Source organism: Toxorhynchites rutilus, chromosome 2 (assembly GCF_029784135.1).
Source record: "Toxorhynchites rutilus septentrionalis strain SRP chromosome 2, ASM2978413v1, whole genome shotgun sequence".
Lineage (NCBI taxonomy): Eukaryota > Metazoa > Arthropoda > Insecta > Diptera > Culicidae > Toxorhynchites > Toxorhynchites rutilus.
This window is the reverse complement of record NC_073745.1, coordinates 188,751,158-188,765,553: the sequence shown is the minus strand read 5'-3', so window position 1 is coordinate 188,765,553 and position 14,396 is coordinate 188,751,158. Positions and strand designations below refer to the sequence as shown.

Genomic DNA, 14,396 nt, shown 5'->3' with positions numbered 1-14,396 from the left:
GAAAGAGTTTATTCTAATGTTTTCTATCCATATAACACTGCAACCAAATACATTTGGTTTTGTGATTTTTCAATCAATCGGAATTAACAGGAAAGCTTCTGGAAATTATTTTTCTCCATCAGTAGAAAATTTACGTATCCAATATTGTATGCGCGTGCAACGGAAAATGTTTCGTATCGCGGAAATTATATAATTTTCAATCGATTGCTCAGTCGCTGAATGTTTCAAGCTCAGAGAGTTCATTCCCCTCTAGTTTGCCTTCCAAATTGCCATCGTAAACCACACCTTCTCTCGATTCAATCACGAACAAAAAGCATACTTAAGCGATATTCTGGTGGTGAAACGCATTCATTTTTCGTGAGGACATCGACAAGACAACATCGTTACTGAAAGAGCTGAACGAGGTGGACGAGCTGGACGAGCTGAACAGCGAGGGATCGAGGGATTCATTACCTGGCCTGACTTGACCTGAAACGCATTCATTCATTCCCTTGGAATTGAAAATGACATTCAAGCGAAAAAGTTTATTATGTTTTCTATCCATATAATACTGCGACCAAATACATTTGGTTTTGTGATTTTTCAATCAAGTGCGATCAACGTAAGACCACGTCTTTCGGCAATTTATTGGAGGTGCAATGAATCCTAAGAAGGAATTCCCGTTCTACGCGCACTGGCAAACGATGTTTGCTCAACAATTCTCAAACGAGAAATGGGTGTTGTGAGAAAGCATGAGCGAACGCAAAAATTATGTAGACTGATTTGATGCAACAGTTATTTTGTCTATTGGAAATGGAATACAAATCATATCACAATACAAGCAATGCATTATGTATTATACAACTTTCGTGTGATTGCTTTTTTTGCTGAATATTGTGCCTTCTGGTGGTACAAAATTTATGGACGATCCATCACCAATCGATCATATGCCATAAAAATAATAGCTATCTCTTTTTATTGAAAATTGTCACTGAACTCTTTATATGCAATACAATAAAACCAATTATATTGAACTCTTGAACCACATCGCATGTGTTTTTCATATCTCTCATCGAATCGCGTCCGAAATCGTTCCTTGGGACGACTACCGTCGCGACTTTACTTCGTACTCCGGATAACATTTTGGTCCTTCGCAAACCGAATCCGGGAAAATCGATGATATAGTGTGCGTCTCTCCCGCCACGTTATTCGTAATCCGGAGTTTATCTTCAGTAAAAAATTTATTTTATTGTTCGAATCCATCATGAAGAGGCTAATCCGTGAAAGGAAAACGCTCGAGGCTAGACTGAAGCGGGTTAGCCAGAATGTAGAAGCTCTGGAGACTTGCGAGAATGTGGAAGACGTGGAATTTCTCACTGAGCTGGACAGTCTGGAGCAAATCTGGGCAGCGTATCTTATCGTGCTTAGTTTATCATCGTTGGACATCTCAAACCAGCTAACAGAACTGGCTGGTCCAGGTAATGCTACATCAAATATATGTCCTGCCGAAGCATCTGTGGATACTGCACCTCTCCTAAGTTGTATCAAACCATTACAGGTGAGGTTGGAATCCGTCTCCGAGAATGGTTCCTCTAAAGCAGCAGGAGCAGCATCAATTACCGAGCAGGATAGTAATCCACTCCGCGCAACACACTCCAGTAAGCTTGAAATCTATTACCAGAAAGTGCGAAGTTTGCGTACAAAAGTTGAGGATTTTTTTCTCGCAATCTGCGAATCACATTACGACATAATTGTGCTTACCGAAACTTGGCTCGACGAGAAGATATTCTCTTCTCAGCTTTTCGGTAATTCCTATAATGTGTACAGGAATGATCGTAACCAATTTAATAGCACGAAAATTCGCGGAGGAGGAGTGCTAATTGCCGTTTCAGTCTCACTAAACTGTTTTCTGGATAGAACTCAAGTTATTCATTCACTCGAGCATCTGTGGGTTACCCTAAAGTTGTCCGATTCAAACATAAGCATTGGTGTATTGTATCTACCACCAGATCGTAAGAATGACCTGATCAGTATGAATGACCATATCGATTCTACAAGAGCCATTTTCTCCAATCTCAGAGTGCATGATCACGCACTCCTATTCGGGGACTATAATCAGTCGGGATTAGTATGGAACTCAACCAGTCCCGATTATCTTACTGTGAATGTTTTGGAATCGCATATTTCTTCTGCGTGTACTGTGCTGCTCGACGGTTTTAATTTGAATAATTTGAGACAAATCAACAAAATTCACAATAGATTAGGACGTCTTCTCGATCTAGTGTTGATTACGGACTCATTGATTGGACAGTGCAAACTATCGAGCCGCTTACCCTCAATGACTCTAGTCATCCAGCCCTTTCAGTAGAGATTGAAGTGCTAATTCCTCCTATATTTGAAGAACTGCACTCAAACACCGTCGAACTAAACTACCGTAGAGCTAACTATGTAGCGTTGAATGAAGTTTTCCATCAAACAGATTGGACGTTTCTTGAACAATCAGCGAATGTGGACGATGCCGTCAGTCATTTCTCACAGTCGGTAAACGAAGCGTTGGCGGAAGATGTTCCTGTTCGAAGACCTACTCCCAAACCGCCATGGGGAAATGCTCATCTACGACACCTAAAACGTATCAGATCAAGAACTCTTCGTTGGTATAGAAAAACCCGGTGTCCTTTTCGTAAGCAGGCATTCGTTTGCGCCAGCAACAGCTATCGCCTTTACAATCGGTATCTGTACAAACGATATTCTCTCCGCACACAAGACAACCTTCGAAGAAATCCTAAGCAGTTCTGGAATTTCGTGAACTCTAAACGCAAAGAAAACGGACTCCCTGCTGAAATGTTCCTAGATCATGATGTCGCTTCCTCCTCTTCTGAAAAATGCAGGCTTTTTGCCACCCACTTCAAGAGTGTATTTAACAGTTTTATCGCCTCCGCTGAACAAGCCGCAGCTGCATGTAGAAACACCACTATCAACGCATTTGAATTGAGAAATGTTGTTATCAACCAACAACAGGTTGAACGCGCCATCTCTAAAATGAAATTCTCATCAACTAGTCCGGATGGGATTCCGGCCTGCGTTTTAAAACATTGCTTGAGCTCACTGATTCGTCCTTTAACGCTACTCTTCAATATGTCCCTTCGTGAAGGTATATTTCCTTCCAATTGGAAATTGTCGGTTATGTTCCCTGTTTATAAAAAAGGAAATAAGCAAAACATTGAAAACTATCGAGGTATTACATCGTTATGTACGTGCTCCAAAGTATTTGAGATTATCGTCAATGAAGTATTGTTTGTAAGTTGTAAAAACTACATAACAGCTGATCAACACGGCTTTTACCCCAAGCGTTCTGTCTCGACAAATCTAGTGCAGTTTACATCATTCTGCTTGCGCAATCTAGATGCCGGATCACAAGTTGACGTGATATACACTGATCTCAAAGCAGCTTTCGATAGAGTCGATCATAAGATACTGCTTATAAAACTGGACAAGTTAGGAGTTTCGAATGACCTCATTAGATGGTTTAAATCATATCTCACGGATCGAAAACTATGTGTGCGAATTGGATCTGAGTAATCTGAATTTTTCACCAACATATCAGGTGTCCCGCAGGGGAGCAATCTAGGACCTCTTCTATTTTGTCGCAATGGATCAATGAATTCGAAGAGTGGTGCACAAATAATTTATTGACGATCAGTATCCATAAATGCAACGCAATATCGTTTCATCGAAAATTGAACCCAATCATCCACAATTACAATATTTCTAACGAGCCTCTAGTGCGTGTTGATCAAATACGCGACTTGGGAATCATCCTTGACACAGGGTTGACTTTTCGCCCCCATTATGACAGCATAATTGCAAAGGCTAACCGACAACTAGGATTTATATTTAAAGTATCCAACGAATTCCGTGATCCACAATGTCTTCGGTCACTTTACTGTGTACTGGTGCGCTCCATTCTGGAATCAAATGCAATCGTGTGGTGCCCGTATCAGTTAAACTGGATAAGTAGATTCGAATCAATACAAAAAAAATTCATTAGATACGCGCTCCGTAGTCTTCCATGGCGAGACCCGTTGAATTTACCACCGTATGAAGAGCGATGTAGGCTCCTCGGGCTTGACACGTTGGAACGCAGGAGATATGTTGCCCAAGTTATGTTTGTCGCAAAAATACTTTTGGGCGATATTGACTCAGCGGAAATATTGACACAACTAAATATATATGCACCTATTAGAGCCCTTCGACAGCGGGACTTCCTGTTACTAGACGGTCGTCGTTCAGCATATGGTCAATACGACCCCATTCGATTTATGGCGACAAGATTCAACGAAGTCTATCAGATGTTCGATTTTAACTCTTCTGCTGCAGCATTCAATCGAAACCTATTAAATGGATAACACCCAACATTGGAATACTGAAGAACCACCACGATCAGCAGCTTCACTGTATACATTTTATTATTCATGACTCTAATTTTATTATTATGATTTATAAGAATGTTTGTTTTTATGTTTTTTCTCTGTACTATGTGCTTAGTTATTGTTAATATTTTGTAGTAGGAATTATGAAAAGATATGAGGTTTTTATGCCCTTTTGTGTAAAACATCCAACAACTCAAAAGGGCTTTTCCTCATCTTATCGGTACATGTGATATCATTAAGGCAACTAGCCAGATGAGAATTAAATATATAAATAAATAAATAAATAAGGAGATGTTGGAGATTTGTACCGACGAAGAAGAAGAGGAAGTGTTGAGCTATTTTGAAGCCTTTGATCAAGGCGTCGTGACCAGGAAGAATAAGATCCGAAAACAATTAAAAAGGTTGGACCTTTGTTCCAGTCGCCATGAAGCTACGGATAACAATGGAAATGACGCCATCAAACAATTGGCTGACCAGCAAGCTGATTTCTTCCGTAGGATGTCCACCCACTTCAACGCACCAGCTCATAGGAACCCCTCTCTACATGACAGCCAAAGATTGTATTTTTTGAAGACAAATTTGGCTGGCAAGCAGCATCTCTTGTTTCCCATCTGAGGATTGAAGACGCCAATTATGCGCCGGCTCTCGCAAAACTGAAGGAAAGGTACAATAAACCCCTCAGTATCGCCGCATAGCACATTCTGCGTTTTCTAAGTCAGCCCATGATGACATCAACCTCCGCGAATGGGTTACATTTGCTTCACGATGTATCTGATGACGTGGTTCGAGCTCTTAAGGCAATGGGACGAGAGGATCGGGACATTTGGCTGATTTACATTCTTGTTGAGAAGCTTGACCCTGAAACAAAACAGTTATGACCCTGAAACAAAACAGTTATGGTGCTAGAAGCGAGCTGAATTGCAGGATAATGAAATTTCACGTTTTTTCGAGTTTATTGACGCTCAGAGTAGCGCACTCAGTGCTGTACAGCATATCCGACAACGACCCTCGGTAGCCGTCAAGTTCTCTCAATATCATCCGAAAGCAACTTCTACGCTCGTTTCTCTAACCGAACAACCTACTAGAATGACCTGCCAGTATTGTGCTAGGTCGCCGCACCAACTCTACCAGTACGGTAAATTCAATAATTCTAGTGCTACTGAACGTCTAGGTTCAGCCAATGAGCCATGCCAATCTGGTAACTGCAGAAGATGCTGTCAATCACATCACACTCTTTTGCATGATGCTTTCGTTCCACTTACAGTGCAAGAGTCGATTGATTCAAATTCCACCGTAAGCACGGGTGCAAGCAAAACAGATTCAACCAGAGCGCCTGTATGCCAGTCTTTAATATCATCGTTCAATCTACCAACGTCCTACTTCTGACGGTTACCATAAACGTGATGGATAAACATGGGAGACCTCATGCTTGCCGCGCAGTGCTTGATTGCGCATCCCATGCGAGCTATATTACCAGAGACATGTGTGCCACTTTGCCCACAACTGACATCGCTTTCGAGTTTGGTGGTTGTCAGGATCCGGTGGTTTTTCAAGCAAAGGCATGCTCGTCACCTTTTCCTCACGTTGGTCAACGTATCCAGACATCGTCCCGTGCGTCATACTAGAGAAAATAGCATCCGAATTACCATTAAAACCATTTGAGATAACCGATTGGCCTATTCCCGATGACCTTCATCTCGCCGATCCACAGTTCAATCATCCGGGTAAAATCAGTATGCTGCTTGGTAATAGATTGTTCTTTCAACTGCTGGAGCCTGGAACTATCAACCGATTTCGGTTTCGGTTCGATGTCGATTTCGGTTCCCAGCTGAGTTTTAACTGGCGATATCCAGCAAATGTACCGTATTGTACAACTACACAAAGTTGATCGGGACTATCAAAGAATTCTGTGACGTTGGTCCGCCACCGAGCCCATCCAAGAATATCAGATGAACACAATTACGTACGGTACCAGAAGTGCGTCGTACCTCGCAACTAAGTGCTTACAACAATTACTACTTTCGTACCAGCACTGTTACCCTATATCTGTCGATAAGACCGGTGCAGATACGGCGGAGGAGGCCAAGGAACTTCGAGTGCAATTATCAACGATGTTTGAATCAGGTGGCTTTCATTTACGCAAATGGGCGTCCTCGGCATCGTCGGGCGCCGAGCGCGTGGGCAATTGCTGTTTGTTTGCTTCTCAACTAGAGCAGTTCATTTAGAGGCGGTTTCGGACTTGACCACAGCCGCTTTTTTGGCCGCTTTTACTCGCTTCTCAAGCCGCTATGGTCTACCTGTTAAAATGTACTCCGACAATGCGTCAAATTTTCGATCTCCAGCTCAACAACTTCGCAGCATCTACAAGTTATTGAATTCATCTGAGCACAACAATACCGTTACGGATTTTCTTACTGATAAGGGTGTGGAATTGAGCTTCATTCCAGCGAGATCGCCACATCACGGCGGTCTGTGGGAGTCTGCGATAAAATTCGCTAAGCAACTTCTCGGAAAACTCACGAAGAATCAAATTTTCACTTTTGAGGAGTTATCGACTTATCTGGCAAAGGTTACTCTCAAAGCAAAGGTTATTCTCAAAAGAAACACTTCTGTTAATACTACTGGCCACGGATAAAGTTGCATTACTTTCTCATGCTCGATATATGCGCAGATGTCACCCTTACCGGAGGATGTTTTGTTACTGGCAAACGAAGCCTGATCACATAGAAAATTCCAGAACGAGATTTACTTTCTTGGTGACTAAACAAGCGAAATAAACTCTTTTTGTTATTATCAACAACCTCGAAAACCGTAGCATTGCTTCATTCTGATCAAGATTAGCGCAAATGCAATCATAGTTAAAGGCAGTTTTGCGACTGGCACGTGAACCCAAATAACTTATAACATTCCAGTACAACATTCAAGATGCTTGGTATTCCCCAAATAATTTTTTGACGCATAACCTTCACGCCTGCTTCGCCATAACGTCAGTTTTATGCATTGATGCAATGTCAAAGGCACTTTATGATGACGGAAAACAAACAATGTTAACTGCTTGGAAAAATACTGAATATTCGCCTCAGCAGGAATTCATTACTAGTACCTAGCGCAAATATTTCATTCCCGCTATCACCCCTCATTATTTATACTTATCACTAGCTGACCCGACGAACTTCGTCCCGCCCAAAATGGATTTTTTGATTTTAATACTTTCCAACATCCACATTTTCTTACTAAGTGAACGTTAGTGAGTCCAATCACTGAACTCTTCATTGATTGATTACCCTTTGACCCTTCACAATTTCCTTTTACTATAAATTGTCTAGTACTTCTACAAAAATTCATCCTTATAATATAAAATTATTTTCAGACACAATTCTCGTTCAAGATTCTTCAAGCATTTGGAAATAAAATATTTCTCCGCTGCATGGAATACATGTTTGATACAGAGAATATTACAAAATAAAGACAGCTCAAATCGGACCATTCCTTTCTCGGGTTTAGGGCACACCAACACATTTGGCCTTCCATTTTTGTTTATATAGATAGAAGATATAGGAATGCGTTATTCCGTCTGGAAATCCTTTTCCATTTTCGAACAAAAATCAATTTCGTTAGCGCCAACATCAAATGGAATAACAACGCTTAGCTAATTGTAGAATATATGTGAATTAAATTTTCCGAATTGATAAGTTGCTCGTTATTGACAGCTCTGTTCGGAAAAGCACACAAATGGACAGAAGAAATGTATAGGAAAATGGAAACGTTTAAAGTTTTCATGAATTTCAACCATTTACAAACCAGGGGATTCTAATGTATAGCATATTAAACAAATCTTAGGGAATTTATGATTCGCTTAGTATGTAAATCGTCAAAATCCGTTCGCGGCAATAATAGTTATCAACGTTAACTTCATTTCATTAAAAACGTGAACTGTTTTTTCTGATTTGGCACCCTTAATGAAAGACGTAGTTCTACGTCAAAAATCAATGAGAAAACGCGTCTTCAGAACATTTCTAACACATTTGTACTCTGTCTGTATTCTATCCTGAAAGAAAAACTGATGGAAACAAAGGTGTCGCATTTTGTATTTCAATAAATGTATTGTTTGCTGTACCCTGAGTGGAAACCAAATTCAACTCGAACTTAATTGGTTGGTTTCTCGTACTGCACCAGGGACTGTTTGCGAATTGAATTGACTATAAATGATTGGAGACCAGCACAATAATTCAATTACCCAGTCCGGCCAGCACTGACAACGGTGGTTCCGTATCCGAATCAGACGAATTCTCTTCGTCGTTCATCGAAACGCTGGATCAGGACAAATTGAAAACAATGCTCACCACAATCGGCATTTCTTCTGACCACATTTTATCGCGCTTACAGTTTACAGTCATTGGCTAATTCGCTGCGGCAGTAATGCAGATCGTACACAACTGCCCCGGAAATCGATATATACTTACTCGATGTAAATGTGTGGTCCCACCAGTCGGTCTTGCAGAGGAACGCTTTGAGGTTATCGGCAGTGCGACCGACGATCACGATGGGCGGCGCAACCAGCGTTCGCACTAAAAGGGCGATAGCCACGAAACCACACAGCAGCCCGAGTCGCTTCAGCAAATATGCATCGGTGATTTTCACCGCTTTCGCCGAACGGACGCGGAAGATGACTGATATCCTGGAACGAGAGAGATAGAGCAAAGGGTAAATGGACGGGAATGATTCCTACTGGCATGAATTCATTCGGCCAGAAGCAGGAAAAGTGCGTTTATGAATAAATTAGAACTGAGGCACGAAAGATGAGTGAGATTGGATAGGGTTGTTCAAATACAAAAAAAAGGAGAACTGTTATAAAAGTCAGATATGAACAAGTTGTCATGACACTGTCTAAAAATGTGTTCTATTCAGGTTCTATGTATTTGAAAGAGAAATAGCGAAATTCACTGATCAACCCTCAGACTTTTGTTTGCAACGCTGCCACAATAACAAGTTCGCTATCCAGCCGTATCCTTCTCACGATGGGAAGATGCGAGATAGCGAAGCCAATTATCTCTTACCTCCACGTTTTCAGCATCAGTGCACCGTACGTCAGCGAGAATCCGATTTCACGAAGCCAAACACGCGCTGTGCAGGTATACAGTGAGGGGGGAGGATACATCACGATGGACTGTAATTGGAAACAAATTACAACGCAATTAGAAACTGCGACATGAGCAGCATTTGTTCTCTTTTGTCATAAAATTGGTGAAGATATTGAGTTTCTCATCTATGCATCGAATTCTATCACGAGGAAACCAATTTAGATGCTAAATCAGTGGCCTACAGTTAACAGTATGTAATGTCAGCACACATTTCACCTGGACAATTCTACCGCATTGTGAGTTGATACAGTTTTGTACAATTGAGTTTTAGAAGTGTTTTCCGAGACTGGCTCTGACTTATGTGACTGAGTAAAAGTGACTGTGTCGAAATATATGGTGACACTTCTCCATCTGTAATCACGGAGAGCATGATGTCAATGTTTCAAGGATGGCACTTTCCTATTTTCTTTTCCTCCAAAAATAAGCCTTTCGAGATGAAACGGCGATCAACCATTCTCAGTGGTGGATTCGAGTGGGGCTCGATAAGTTCTGGAGGAAATGCTACTGTAAAACGAATCCAACGTTGCTTTGCTTTATTTTTATGACTCAGTCGAGAAAAGAAATGGCTCGTAGAATTGTTCACTTGATAAATCCAGAAGGATACGTAACAACTAAACAGAATCCACCAATATCTCAAATGCATTTGTCGGTAACAAAAGTGTGGGCTTTTCATAATATTGGAACCAAGAAGCGATATGGATTTTTAGCTTACGATCCAATCATTCGATATCAACGTTCGTTCGCTCAAAATTCCGTCTTATTAAACATGCTACTACAGAAATTAAGAATTCGGGTTGTAATCTACATAATCTTCCATGTCGATTCGCCGTATTCAATTCCACATAGCGATGGCGAAAGAAAAAAAGAATCCACTGAGCTCCGCGGAGTTGCTTTGTTCGCTCTATTTATTATTCTTATTTGGTTTCTTTCCTCTCGATTACTTTCGTCAGTCTTTGCGATCCATTTTTCCCCTCTTACCGATTTTCCACGTTAAACATAGGCAACTTGTTATTATCTGCTAATTCCTCTAAGCCCGGAACGTGTTCGTTTTATCGCATTCACATTTACTTTTTGCGCTTCTTTTGCTTTCTAAATTTCTGAGAAAGGGCGGAATTAAAAAGTTTTATTTTCACGGATGCTGGTGTATGCGGTGCAATTACTTCTGGTAACACACTTTTTTATCCGCAGTTTTCTTCTCCGAGAAAGCGCGAAAAGCAACAACAAAAAACTTAGTAAATTAATTCAAACGGGGTTACAAGTTGTTCTTAGCAAAGTTCTGCAACTGTGTGGTATAAGGGAACGAAAAAAAAACTAAAAACTTCACGCGCTTCAGTTTAGCCTTCTCTGTGGTGAAGGGTTGTTGAAAGCATCTCGTAATTCAACTGAAGTTATTCTACCGTAGTTTATTTGATGCCATTTTGCTTCGGTTGGAGTGTTCAACAATGCGGGAAAAGGGAGAACTAAGCATAATTGACATTCGTGCTGTTAATGTCATTTTGTTATCCTCTGTAAGGTCAGGAGACAGAGTTATTTCATCTCACTTTTTCCCAACAATGACGTTACCTCACGTGTGTAGTTTAACCCATTAACGACCAAGCTGTAAAACATATTTTTTTGACGAAAACCATTGGTGTAATTTTGATTATTTACGCTAAAGAAACCCCAACGTTCAAGAATTATATTTTTTCCATCTTCCATTTCCCGGGAAATGACATTTCCCGGGAAATGGAAGAACATTGGCCGAAACCCGCACTTTTTTTTGCAAGTACAAATACACTGTGAAATAAAAGCCACATCAATTAGCATATATACGGCGTTAAAAATGCATTTATTTCATATTCTGGGACGAACATGCACAAGAGAATGAAAGTCTCTGAGTATAAACCTGAATTAATCCAACTATGGTGAGATGTGACCATTCTTATTTCATGTAGTTTTAACTTATTGTCGGTAAGATTTTTTATTCAAACGAAAGCTATTGGTGTTATTTTTATTGTTGGCATGAAGAAATGTCAGTGCTTACGATTTTTTTTTCTTTCCGATTATCCGTTTCTCAAAAAATCGAACAATTTCCTAGACCTGCAAAGTACAAACACGCTGCGAAAAAACAATGGCATTGAAGATTGGGAGGTTATTATTTGGGTGAATATAATCATCATTTAGCTTTTGCGGGGCTCTGGCAACCCTATCCCAACCAATGCAAATTGAGCGTAGGCAGCATCCACGTTGACGGCATTGAGCTTCGTATTACGGAATGGGGGAGTAGGCATGACAATATGGGTTTGCCGAAGAAACTAACACATCTTTAAAATCAAAATTATAAATAAAAATTATTTTTTCGAAATTAAATGAGTACTCTATGTAAACGAAAATAACTTTTGCTTCCAAGTAGTGTAAAAATATCATACAAAATTTGTGTCCAAATATAGTTTTATATTATAATGTTATGTTTTGGTGAGAATATCTGAAAATTCATAGAAAATAGTTTAAATTATGGTCAGAACAACGTACTTATAGTAGGTAAATAACGCCAAGAAAAAATGTTCATACAAATTTTAGCAATTTAAAACTGCCTTAGGGTCGACTAATCTGATAGTGAAAAGCCTCACACAAACTAATGTCGTATCCAGATGTCGACACTATTCCGCCGTCAACGCGAATAAAGCAGAGCTCGCACTCTGAGGACTCACGTATTGTTTACTGTTTGGAGTCATATATGTTAATATTAAATTACGTTGGAAAGTTTCCTTTGCGATATTTGGATACCCATCCGGAACTATCTTGGCGATTTGCAATTAAAATCATTGCGGCAGAATCGCGTGGAGCACTTCATTTTTAATTTTAGGTTAAGATTTCTATGCTCATGATTTTCTATGCTGGCTACAAAAAGATGATCGCATAGGACCCCCTGTTTTTTTGTCGATGACATCGTCCACCGGATCCGGCGGAAGAATATTTCTAAGAGCAATCTCATTAGAATTATCGTTCTACGTACTAATGGTTTCCTCCTGTTCCGCCACAAACGAAGTTGTATCACCTAATGTTATCATGGACAAAAATGTAACTTTTCGACAATATTTGTTCATTTATTTGATAGTTACAAACATTCACAATTGGAAATCCAAAATTAAAAGAGTAAACCTTCCATCTTCCATAGTAAACAAACCAGAATGCGCTGCGGAGGTTAGATGTGTTGGTATCAGTGCCGAAAATATTCACCTTCACGACATTCAAATACGGCGAATTTCAGTTTGCCTTGTATTGATAACCTACTGCTCAAGCGAGAGTCGATAAATATGGAACAACAATATCAATGAACACCAGTGGAATGAACAGCAAACATCAGCTTGCCATGAAGTTCATTTTTCATTTGCATCTTCATTTTGGTCATGATATTCGTAACGTCGAAATTGAAGATCATTGCGTGTTAGTGAAAATCGAAACATGAAATTCAACGTCAACCAATTGAGAGTAAAATCGATAACACAAAATTCTTGTTTTTTGCGACTTCGGCAATGGAATGTATAGTATAACTCTTGCTATGTTTTATTAATCTACTCCCGATTGGCCGAAAATGTCATACACCGCCAATTAGATGGGCAATGGGTGACAATAATAGACGAGCGGAAAACGAACATAATCTTGTTTTGATTTCCGGTTTGATGATACTGGCTCTAAATGACCAGCAATGATACAAAACCCCTACGGTATGGGTATTGGATAAAAGGGCTTCAACAGCCGAAGTCGAATATCGTATTCCGATGTCATTTTAGAAAATAAGATGATGGTTTCCGGTTCATTGGAAACATTGAGCGAAATGGTAGTAGTTAAAAATCATAGAGAGCGGAAACAGAAACGGAAACGGACCGTCCCTCTCATGCTAAAGGTAACGAGAGCAATTCTCACCCTCGATATTCTTCCAAAAATGAAAGTAAAGTGTTAAAAGTCACTACAATGCAGTATAAAAAAAAAATGTTCGTTATGGCCAACGTTCGATTTTTCGAACACTCAATTTTCCCGACTGCTAAATTCCTATAGGAGGCTCAATCGAATGATTTTCGCCCTACATCACAATGTGTGTTCATATATCAAAGTAATACTGTAGACAAATTCACATATTTTTGTATTTTATTGGTTTTATTTTAAAGAAATTGAAAACACCTTCAAGGCATACCTGCTTTTAATCAAATTTATTTATTGCCTAGTTATACAAAAATGAATTAAATTGATGGTAAGTGGTAGCCAATAAACTAATCTATCGTTTGATGCCATAACATCGTCTTTTGGTTGCTGTCCAGAGACATGAAAAATCATCAAAGTTGCTGTCCGATTTTTCGAACGCTTGGCGCAAAATGGGTTAATATATTAGCACACCTGAAGTAACTCTACGGCAAGCTCGAGTTCAGTTTACGTCATTCCACCAAAGGAACTTAATAACAGAACCACTTTTTCGTATAATATTGAACATGTCAAGGTTCGTACGGCTCATGCCTTTTTTTACATGTGTTTATTCGAAAGTGATCCTTTCCATTAAAATAACATAGAGTAGTTCGGGGCAAAGGTGCGCATCCAACTGTTGTCGTCCAATAACTCTTGAATTAAAAGCAAATCAAATTCAGTTTGCTTACGAAATTGTAATTATATAAACTCGACAAAAAAAATTAGCGGAACAGAGTGCGAAGTCGGAAATTTTAAGTGATTTTTGACATGCTGTAACTTCGTGAAAAACCAACGCATATCGATGAGATGCGCATCATTTTGAAGCTACAACTTTCAGGTATTAGAATATCTTACGTACGTATTTTTATCTTGGTGTGTGTAAGTGTAGTGGTCGACAATATCGGGA

At 39.8% G+C, this 14,396-nt stretch overlaps 1 protein-coding gene across 1 annotated transcript in view; it reads right to left on the bottom strand.

Annotated features, from left to right (window-relative positions):
• Nucleotides 1–14,396, bottom strand: part of LOC129768484 (uncharacterized) — a 425,523-nt gene that overhangs the window by 83,532 nt on the left and 327,595 nt on the right. Inside the window, exons 11-12 of the mRNA XM_055770172.1 lie at nucleotides 9,467–9,576; nucleotides 8,873–9,087 (exon numbers count right to left, since the gene is read on the bottom strand). Of these exons, the coding sequence (XP_055626147.1) occupies nucleotides 8,873–9,087; nucleotides 9,467–9,576 (325 nt within the window). The remainder of the gene's footprint in view (nucleotides 1–8,872; nucleotides 9,088–9,466; nucleotides 9,577–14,396) is intronic.